Source organism: Entelurus aequoreus, linkage group LG06, assembly GCF_033978785.1.
Source record: "Entelurus aequoreus isolate RoL-2023_Sb linkage group LG06, RoL_Eaeq_v1.1, whole genome shotgun sequence".
NCBI classification, from domain to species: domain Eukaryota; kingdom Metazoa; phylum Chordata; class Actinopteri; order Syngnathiformes; family Syngnathidae; genus Entelurus; species Entelurus aequoreus.
In genome coordinates this window covers 66,634,100-66,645,675 of record NC_084736.1, presented here as the reverse complement: position 1 = coordinate 66,645,675, position 11,576 = coordinate 66,634,100, and the positions used below count along the sequence as shown (strand labels likewise).

General features: G+C 39.5%; 1 protein-coding gene across 1 annotated transcript in view; it reads right to left on the bottom strand.

Annotated features, from left to right (window-relative positions):
* Positions 1 to 230: 230 nt before the first annotated feature.
* The window catches only part of mvk (mevalonate kinase), a 50,348-nt gene continuing 39,002 nt past the window's right edge, over positions 231 to 11,576 (bottom strand). Inside the window, exon 10 of the mRNA XM_062051259.1 lies at positions 231 to 298. Coding sequence (XP_061907243.1) covers positions 270 to 298 — 29 coding nt within the window. The 3' untranslated portion in view covers positions 231 to 269. The remainder of the gene's footprint in view (positions 299 to 11,576) is intronic.

Below are 11,576 nucleotides of genomic sequence, written 5' to 3'. Positions count from 1 at the left end.
TACTGATGTTTTCCTCGAGATAATTGATGAAATGCTGAAAAAGCATGAGGAAACTCAGGCTATGAAACACAGGCTATGGTTTTTATGGGAGAGATTGGTGGTATTCTTTGAAATTAATGTTTTGCTCATGATGTTAGCTGTATCAGTTTTGAAGTAATCATAGATCAGCAGCAACAAAAACATGCAAGTAAGTAACCAAAGTAACAGTTTTACATGCCTTTATCTACATTGTCTATGCGGGGAAATAGGCTCCAGTTCTGTAGATGACATCACACCAAGAGGGGGCGGCATATCGAGTCTGGCGAGAGAAAGGGAGGTGTTCCAAGTACAGTTAGTTATAGCTACACATTACTCAAAAACTAATGCATATAATGGGAAATGACTGCAAGATTCCTTTTCAGGAGAAGAAAATACATAAAAATAATTTGTTAGTGAAATTCTGCTCATCTAAACCAGTGGTCCCCACCCACCGGTCCGGGTACCATGACACAATTACTACTGAGCCGCACAGAAACATTAATTAAAGGCCTACTGAAATGAATTTGTTTTATTTAAACGGGGATAGCAGATCTATTCTATGTGTCATACTTGATCATTTCGCGATATTGCCATATTTTTGCTGAAAGTATTTAGTAGAGAACAACGACGATAAAGAACGCAACTTTTGGTATCTGACAAAAAAAAGCCTTGCCCCTACCGGAAGTAGCGGGACGTAGTCAGTTGAACATTTCCGCAAAGTTCCCTATTGTTTACAGTGATGGCGGCCAGAAGTGAGAGCGATTCTGACCGAGAAAGCGACGATTTCCCCATTAATTTGAGCGAGGATGAAAAATTTGTGGATGAGGAAAGTGCAAGTGAAGGACTAGTGGGGAGTGGAAGCGATTCAGATAGGGAAGATGCTGTGAGAGCCGGGTGTGACCTGATATTCAGCTGGGAATGACTACAACAGTAAATAAACACAAGACATATATATACTCTATTAGCCACAACACAACCAGGCTTATATATAATATGCCACAAATTAATCCCGCATAAAAACACCTAGGTGTTTGTTGTACTAGCTCCTAGATCCTAGCTCCCGTCCATATAACCCGCCAATACAATTCAAACACCTGCACAACACACACACTCACTCAGCCCAAAGGACCGTTCACATAACCCAAGGTTCATAAAGCTTATATATTTAACCAAAGTTACGTACGTGACACGCACGTACGGGCAAGCGATCAAATGTTTGGAAGCGCAGCTGCGTACTCACGGTACCGCGTCTGCGTCTGTGTATCCAAATCAAAGTAATCCTGGTAAGAGTCTGTGTTGTCCCAGTTCTCTACAGGCGTCTGTGTATCGAAGTCAAAGTCCTCCTGGTAAGAGTCTCTGTTGTCCGAGTTCTTCGATCTTGACTGCATCTTTCGGGAATGTAAACAATGAAACGCCGGCTGTGTTGTGTTGCTGACTTCCCTCGCAAAATACTCCGCTTCGCAGCGACAACTTTCTTCTTTGCTAGCTCAGCTTCTTTCTCCATAATGCAATGAACAAATTGCAACAGATTCACCAACACAGATGTCCAGAATACTGTGGAATAATGAGATGAAAACAGAGCTATTTTGTATTGGCTTCAATGGGGGAGCCATACCTCTGTTTCACTGGCTACGTCACGCGCATACGTCATCCTCCAAAGGAGTTTTCAACCGGAAGTTTAGCGGTAAATTTAAAATTGCACGTTATAAGTTAACCCGGCCGTATTGGCATGTGTTGCAATGTTAAGATTTCATCATTGATATACTGTATAAACTATCAGACTGCGTGGTCGGTAGCAGTGGGTTTCAGTAGGCCTTTAATTTATGAACTACTGCATTTTCTCCGTCACTAAACACACCAATAAGCTTGTTAATAGATGTATATTACAAGTCCTCTGTTATAGTACATGGGACAATGCACAATAATGGACATATAAAATGTTAATTTGCCAGATTGTAGCCAATAGCTAATTTATATCTGCAGTGCCCTGCAGGCTCATTGTATATAGCAGGGTTTCTTAACCTTTTTGACCTCAGGACCCAACTTTTTCACTAAAGAGCAGCCCTGGGACCAGTCCAATATTAACACTGAATTAGTCATCTTACTCTTCATTTTGATCATATACAATAATTATATCTAACCTACTTACAGTTTACAACTTTGTCAAATGATATAAAAACATGTGTTAATCACAAAGATGATATTAATTTAACAAATAAACCATAGGCTTAGGTCAGGCTGATTTTTAAAAGAAGTACTCACTAAATAAACAAGACATTTCCATACAATATGTATTATATTGTGCTAAAATAAATAAACTAAATTAATAATAAATATGTTTCTTAACTAAATTGTCAATAACATTAAAGTGCAAAATGAAAATACAGCTTCACCACTTTAGTTATAAGTTTTGCGCTTAAGAAATCTTTGTATGACATTAAAGTAAGACTTCTTCTGTTTGTTTGATATTGTCATTACTGCCACAAGTGGTGCAGAAGTGTATTACAACTGAATACCGCTGCAGCCTATACGGACCACAGCTGAAAAACACATACTGTATATTACATTCTAGGCGGCGCTCGCGGCCCAACACTGGGCCCCGCTTTATGGTTAAGAAACACTGGTATATAGTATATGCCATCTCTTTGCAAACATGCCCAGGGCTCCCACTACTTCAGCGTAGGGTTGTACGGTATACCGATATTAGTATTGTACTGCGAGACTAATGAATCATATTCGGTACTATACCAACCTTTCAAAAGTACCGTAAGTAATGTAGACAAACGCCATTGGTGGATCTATTCCTGACATCCACTGTAATGATACCAAGTACAGTAGCGTATCTAGTCGATACTACTATGATTACATCGATATTTTTTGGCATCACAACATCTTCTTTCGTTTTAAAAAAAAAATGTGTATTATGTTTATAAACCCAGGAAATATGTCCCTGGACACATGAGGACTTTGAATATGACCAATGTATGATGCTGTAACAACTTGGTATGGGATTGATACCCAAATTTGTGTTATCATCAAAAACTAATGTAAAGTATTAAACAACAGAAGAATAAGTGATTATTACATGTTAACAGAAGTGTAGATAGAACATGTTAAAAGAGAAAGTAAGCAGTTATTAACAGTAAATGAACAAGCAGATTAATAATTCATTTTCTACCACTTGTCCTTAATAATTTTGACAAAATAATAGAATGGAAAATGACAATATGTTACTGCATATGTCAGCAGACTAATTAGGAGTCTTTGTATGTTTACTTACTAATAAAAGACAAGTTGTCTAGTATGTTCACTATTTTATTTAAGGACAAACTTGCAATAAGAAACATATGTTTAATGTACCCTAAGATATTTTGTTAAAATAAAGCCAATAATGCAATTTTTTGTGGTCCTCTTTATTTAGAAAAGTACCGAAAAGTATCGAAAATAATTTTGGTACCGGTACCAAAATATTGGTATCGGGACAACACTACTTCAGCGTTATAGTGAGTTGATTTTTCATGCTCATTTTTTTTGTTGTTGTTTTTATCTGTCACACGTGGAAAGCCGGATGCATACATTAAGCCGGTCCCTGGTGGGAAAAAGGTTGGGGACCCCTGATCTAAACGCTACGGGTTCTTTAAATACTACCTAAACGTGGCACGCTAGACATTATGTTGATGACTTTCTGTTGCTGACCAAGATGCAAGACAAATCCAAACGGGAAGATATTGGAAGTTGATTTGTGTCAGGAAAAAGACTATATCACAAATTTGTGGCTGACTAAGTTCTGGCCCAGTGCACAGAGGAAGTCCCAAAGGAGAGAGTCATGCTGGGTTTGAGACGCTGGTATCGGACTACGAGCCACTGGGGAGCAGAGCAAAGGTGACTGATGGTGCACTGAAGCCTGAGTGTGACACCTGGACTGCCTGTCACCGCCTCAAGCAGACAAAGTGACATTTGACAGGATGGGAAGTCCACACTGCAAGACCACAAGTCAAGACCCAGCTGACAGGAAGGATGAGAGGTGTGCAGTTAAACTCAATGATTCCCACAACGCCTTTTCAATCTTGTCAGCCTCCACTTTCCTGTTCTTCGTCAGCGCCAGCCTTTAAATAAAGCCACGGTCCTGAGGAGGCTGAAGCTATCAATTAAAGTGGTATGATGAGCCTTGGTGGATATTAATCAGTGGGCGGGTGACAGACTGAGAAGAGACAGGAAGAAGAGAGCTTGGACTAGCATGGCTCTAAAGATAAATTTCCCGGTCTGCGTTACTAAACTAAACTGATAGCCAATTATGCTAACAGAGCAGCTGCGAGTCGCGGAGTCTCGCTGTGTCAGAACTGGCCGGGCGCGAGCTGGAGGAAGCCAGAACCTTGAAGGAGATGTCACAAAGGAGGTCGGAGTCAGCCGCTTGAGTGAACGACGGTCCCCGCGCTGGCCTGAAAGCATGACATTGCCAAAGGGGGAAAAACACCATTTTATCATTCAGTGCGATTCGCGCCCTCTCTCCCTGTCAAACATGCCATATGTCCCCGTCACAGGTCGTCTTGCTGGCTTATCGAGTGTGACAGGGCTATTCACACACTGCTCCCAATCAGACACCATCTCCTGCAGGACAAAAAAAAATCCCCGCCATGGCTTGGTGACAGGCTGTCAGGCAGAGGGCAGCAACCTCCACGGGGCCTCGGACGAGAGGCTGTCCATCTGGGGGGGAGGGGGGCAGAGGCCAGGGGTTACTGGGAAAGGGGTGGGGGACACGACGCAGACGTCCTCGCACGCACACCCGCTCTTCCATAAGTCAGCCGGCAACATCTAAGGCACGTCAAAGTGTCAAACGTGCTGCTTAAGTTTTACGTGTGAACACTTGAGTGTTTGGTTACTCTGTCCTGGTCTTCATCAGGTCTGAAACTGATGCATTTCCTGGCAGGAAAACCCAGGCTGGAAAAGGTTATCCATAGGATTTCCCGTTCATATAGTACTGTGGTGTCTCTACATTCCAAGACCACATTGGTCGTACAATTTAGAATCTTTGCCAGCATATCCCAATCATAGGCGCCGATCCCGTGGGTGCTTCAGGGCCCGAGCACCCACGTGGGATTGATGGCAACTTTCAATCTTTAAAATATATTTTTGTAAATCAATCTTGTTGTGGTTAATTTTGTGGCGAGTTTAGTCCGTTTTACAAAATAATAAAGCCACAAATCATATGGGATATTAACTTTGCTGAACGTCTATTTTTTTAATACACACACACCGAGCACCCACTGGCAGAAACGTAGATCGGCGCCTATGATCAATGTTCCCTCTAATTTTTCATGTGTGTGAGCAAACGCAAAAACTCCCTGAGCATTCAGTGGAGCCCATGTGAGCAACATCAGACGTGCACACTGTGGCTACACCAGCAGCACACCTGTCCCAAACCTGACTAAATAACAAGTTCAATCTCCATCCATCCATCCATTTTCTACCGCTTGTCCCTTTCGGGGTCGCTGGAGCCTATCTCAGCTGCATTCAGGCGGAAGGCGGGGTACACCCAGGACAACACCGGGGCCAACACAGATAGACAGACAACATTCTCTTATTATTATAATCAAATGACAGCAGTCATTTCCATGAGGTTATTTTCTAATATAAGTGTTTAGGCCCACTTACAATGACAATAACAAAAAATATTGTTTTTCATTAACTGTGTACTTGTATTGTTTGTCTGGGTGGAGGTCCTGCTTTGGAAATGATTTGTACCCCTTTCAGACATTGCATTTAGTTCCCATTAAAACATTCACATGTTGCACAATGAGATGTAAGCAGGGGATCATGTGTACATTCCTGCAACTTCCTGTTTGTAAAAAATATATTTGTATTAGTATGTTTTAACATACTAACAGCATTTCATGATTAATATTTATAAATTAAGATTCCTAATAAATGACACTAGAATAAGCACACATTTGATTGGTAAGTCATAGTGTAACGACCTGGAATGACACTTTATGTGTGGTGTTGGAGTTGTCCGACTTTTTGTGTGGCTGTAAACACATCACTGGCTAAGTGCCATATGTGCATGTGTTGGCGCAAGTGAGAAAGAGCGAGCGGCTGCTGTTGATATAACAAAGTTGCTTTTGGTCTGGTTTGTACTGTAGAAAATGACCAGTTTTGGTAGATATAACTTTTTTTACTAATGTTTTGGTGATGTGTTTATGGCCGAATATAAAGAGTTTTGCTCAGTAAAGTGATGGATGGAATTCATGTCCTCAAAGCGTCTCGACAGACGTTACAATATTTGAACAATGATGACGAAAACTGTTTTCTCTGTCGTGTCCGTGTGTCGAAAATTGTTATGCGCTTATTTTTTTATTTGATTTTGTGCGTGGCATAGATTTGCCGTGCGCAGAGGACGCTTGAGCAGTGCGCAATTGCACAGGCGCGCACCTTAGAGGGAACGTTGCCTATGATCCTAATTATGCAAAATGTATGGATGTGATAACAGCGGAGGTGGGGAGAATAGCCAAAAATTGTACTCAAGTAAGATTAGCGTTACTTTACAGTTGGGCTGTCTTCAAATAGTCGGAGAATCGACGATTCGATTCGGAGGAGTCTGTTTTGACTATCAACCTCACAGTCGAATCTGATAATAATAATCCCTCGCCCTTTCCTGGGTGGGAGGTCCCAGTGTGCAGCAGGTGTGTTGGGAAGATACATTGTGTCATACATCATCATCATGTCTCCTTTAAATATCATAAAAATTATTGTGAGCAGACCAATTGTTTTTTTAGAGAGTAAGCTATAGATCTTAGTTTTGGTTGTCTCATCAGACTTCCTAGGAGCGGTCCTGTTGTGACGTTACGTCTCTAAAAAACAGCTGTCTTTTGACCTCCCACATCTCTTATTATCCAAAATCAGTTTGTCTGCAAACATAATATTTGGATGTTTCTATGTTGGGGACTTGATTAATGCTCATTAGGACGCGCTCCTGTCCAGTGTTCGTAATAATGGCGTTACTTTTACTAGTAATGACTAGGGTTGTGCGGTATACCGGTATTAGTATAGTACCGCGATACTAATTAATCATATTCTGTACTATACCGCCTCTGAAAAGTACCGTTCCTCCACAACCCCGCGTCCCCGTCGTCATCACGTCGTGTCATTGCTGGTTTACGAGCAGAGGAGCATGTTCGGTAGCACACAATCACGGAGTACTTACAAGCAGACACAGCGTGTAGACAGAAAAGGGAGAACGGACGCATTTTGGCTTAAAAACTAACGATAAAGGTGAAGTTATAACACTGAAACGCCCACCGGAAAAGGTGCTTTAAGACATAGCTAGCTAGCTAGCGGCTAAAGACCACCTGTAGTCGGCAGTGTTTTAGCTACTTCTAAATCACTAATCCTCGCCTCCATGGCGACGAATAAAGTGAGTTTCATACAAGTATCATCCCTGCAGGACGAGGAATAGCTAAACATGCTTCACTACACACACTAGCTCAATGGCTTTAAAATGTAAACAAACGCCATTGGTGGATCTATTCCTAACATCCACTGTAATGATACCAATTGCAGGAATGTATCTGGTTGATACTACTATGATTAGGTCGATATTTTTTGGCATCACATCATCTTCTTTCGTTTTGTTTTTTTAAATGTATATCATGTTTATAAACTCAAAAAATATGTCCCTGGACACATGAGGACTTTGAATATGACCAATGTATGCTACAATACAATATACAATATACCTGTAACGACTTGGTATCGGATTGATACCCAAATTTGTGGTATCAACCAAAACTAATGTAAAGCATCCAAACAACAGAAGAATAAATGATTATCACCTTTTAACATAAGTGTAGATAGAACATGTTCAAAGAGAAAGGAAGCAGATTATAACAGTAAATGAACAAGTAGATTAATAATCAATTTTTACAGTTTGTACCTCATAATGTTGACAAAATAATAGAATGATAAATGACACAATATGTTACTGTATATGTCAGCAGACTAATTAGGAGCCTTTGTTTGTTTACTTACTACTAAAAGACAAGTTGTCTAGTATGTTAACTATTTTATTTAAGGACAAACTTGCAATAAGAAACATATGTTTATTGTACCGTAAGATTTTTTGTTAAAATAAAGCCAATAATGCCATTTTTTTGTGGTCCCCTTTTTTTTAGAAAAGTAGCGAAAAGTGCCGAAAAGTATCGAAATCATTTTGGTATCGGGACAACACTAGTAATGAGTAATCTAGTTAATTACTTGTATGTACGTTACAAAGCCGTTACCGATACGATTGATGTAACGTGACACACTACTTTTGATGTTTTATGTCAACAAGTTCAATGTGGAAAATAACTTTTTACTAATGACAGCAACAACCAGCACCACACTAAAACAAACTTGATATCAAATATAAGGAGGCAACATCACACAGCAAACAACATGTAACACATGCACACATACACACAACTACTATGTGGGAATAATGAACAACAAATCAATAATTGAAGTGACAAGCTTGCAAGCCTACAATACCCCGTTTGTGGACAAGAAGATAAGACAGCCATCGAAGCACATTAGATCTCTTTATTAACCAGCGGTAACATGATCCAGTGAAAAGATTCAACAGAACTGTCGTCAAGGCCTGCAAATTGCCACTGCTAAGCTAACAAACACAGTAAGTAATGCCTTAATTACTTTCCCTAGCAGTTAATTACATTTATTAAAGAGTAATCCATTAGTAATTAATGTACTTTTTTGAAAGTAACGAGTAACTATAATCAATTACTTTTTAAAAGTAATTTTCCGAACACTGCTGCTGTCAGACACAGACCTCGCCGTGCCATCGCGCACCTCTTGCCGGCCCAGACTTTGTGGCCGGGTCCAGTGAAACACCGGAATGCATCACAATGACAAAAATAAGACCTTCTAGAGAAAAGTTCACAAAAAAGCTGTTTGGCCACAATACTCAGCAATATGAAGGAGAAAAGGTGAGGCCTTTAATCCCAGGAACACCAATTCCTACCGTCAAGCATGGGGGTGCTAGAATTATGCTCTGGGCCTGTTTTGCTGCCAATGGAACTGGTGCTTTACAGAGAGTAAATGGGACAATGAAAAAGGAGGATTACCTCCAAATTCTTCAGGACAACCTAAAATCATCAGCCTGGAGGTTGGGTCTTGGGCACAGTTGGGTGTTCCAACAAATGGCTAAATCAGGCTAGAATGAAGGTTTTAGAATGGCATTCCCAAAGTCCTGACTTAAATGTGTGGACAATGCTGAAGAAACAAGTCCATGTCAGAAAACCAACAAATGTAGCTGAACTGCACCAATTTTGTCAAGAGGATTGGTCAAAAATTCAACCAGAAACTTGCCAGAAGCTTGTGGATGACTACCAAAAGCGCCTTATTTCAGTGAAACTTGCCAAGGGACATGTAACCAAATATTAACATTGCTCTAGGTATACTTTTCACCCAGCAGATTTGGTCACATTTTCAGTAGACCCATAATAAATTCATAAAAGAACCAAACTTCATAAATGTTTTTTGTGACTTTGATTGAGACTTTTTAGTAGGTTGCACAGTGAAGTACATATTCCGTACAATTGACCACTAAATGGTAACACCCGAATAAGTTTTTCAACTTGTTTAAGTCGGGGTCCACTTTAATTGATTCATGATACAGATATATACTATCATATATACTATCATCATAATACAGTCATCACACAAGATAATCACATTGAATTATTTACATTATTTACAATCAGGAGTGTGGAGGGGGGTGGGGGGGGGTGGGGGGGTAGTGGACATAGAGAGAGAGAGAGAGAGAGAGAGAGAGAGAGAGAGAGAGAGAGAGAGAGAGAGAGAGAGAGAGAGAGAGAGACAGAGAGAGAGATCAGAAGGCATAAGAAAAAGAATCTGCATTTGATTGTTTACATTTGATTATTAGCAATCCGGGGAGGGTGTTAGTTTAGTATGTGCTCCAATCACTCCTCACAAAAAATAAGAGTTGTAGACATTATTGGAAACTCAAGACAGCCATGACATTATGTTCTTTACAAGTGTAGGTAAACTTTTGACCACAACTATATTTGTTTATTTCCCCGTTTTAAAAAAAACGCCACAAATTCAAAAATCTGATTTTACTATGAAAGTCCTTAGTCGAAGACAACCCTCCTTTAGAGCACAGTTGTCAAACACAAGGCCCGCGGGCCAAAAATTAAATGGTGTGGCTTGGAAAGCCAGATAATTAGATTTCATTTTTCGTGCTAAATGTATTTAAATTTTCACAGAAAACATTTGTACTGTACATTATTATTTTATTGTCATTGTAACTATTTTTTAAATGAATTCTACAACAGGTGAACTTTAATATCTGCTTGCCACCTTGACTTGTGATTCCAAAGAAACTTTTCAATTAATTTGTTAGTATGATGCATACTTGCCAACCAGGGACGTGCACATGATTATAGAGGGGCAGGGGCTCAAAGTCAGAAAAGGGCAGGAATTTTTTTTTGGTCCTTTACACAATATGGAAATTAATGTAAAATTAAATTTGCTAATAGGAAGCTAACTACTTAGCTGTGTGTCCTTTGTAGGTAAAAGTGATTGCCATTTCTTTTGTGTCAACAAATTATTGTCATAATGAGTTAATTCACATTATCATAGGCTTGGAAGACATGAAAAGCAACAAAACACTGGTTTATTATTAGGCTATTTATTGTTAAAGATAAGCACTTTAATATTGAACATTGAACAGTGCAACATGAACTTTGAAAAAAAATACAAAAATAAATACCCAAATGGAAAAAACTTCAATGTGAAAATCTGTCCTTCTTCCCTTAACTTGATGAAAACACCATCAAGTTGTAACTTATGGTCTTTCCCACTTAATGCTCAGACTAAACAACTGAAATGCAATACAGGGCCAAAAATATTGACCAGGGGCCAGTAGGGCTGTATCCTTTCTTTTTTTGGCCTTGTGCTGCAGGCATAATCAACATGAATCAAGTTTAAATACAGATGGTAATATTCCTAACAGATAACCTACATCTCATATCCCCAGAATGCTGAAATTATTATTATTATTAATAATAATAATAATTATTATTATTATTATTATCATTATTATTATTATTATTATTATTGTTATTATTATCATTATTATTATTTTGTTAACCCACACAGTAATAGCAAAGTCACAATAAACTTTATATCTAAAACAATACTGTGAGAAAAATGTGATCCGCCGTAAACACAGTGCATTTTATTTTGAAAATTAACCCGGTGTTTTATTTTTTATTTGGTTCACTACTTCCTGTCCCACACGATCCGCTCTGCTCTGTGCGGACTTGATGTGCCGTGCTCAATTGATGAGCCGTGCTCCGACGTCCGGCAAAAACAGAAGCTGACACATTGACTAATAGAATAATACAGCGTTTTTCTGAAATACTACCCATATTAGATGCTGAATAAGTGGACGGCGACTAGACCATAACTCACTCACAGGTTCAAGTTGCTCCACTGTCACGTCTCAGGGGCGCAGTAACTTGGCTCTCTCTCCTCTC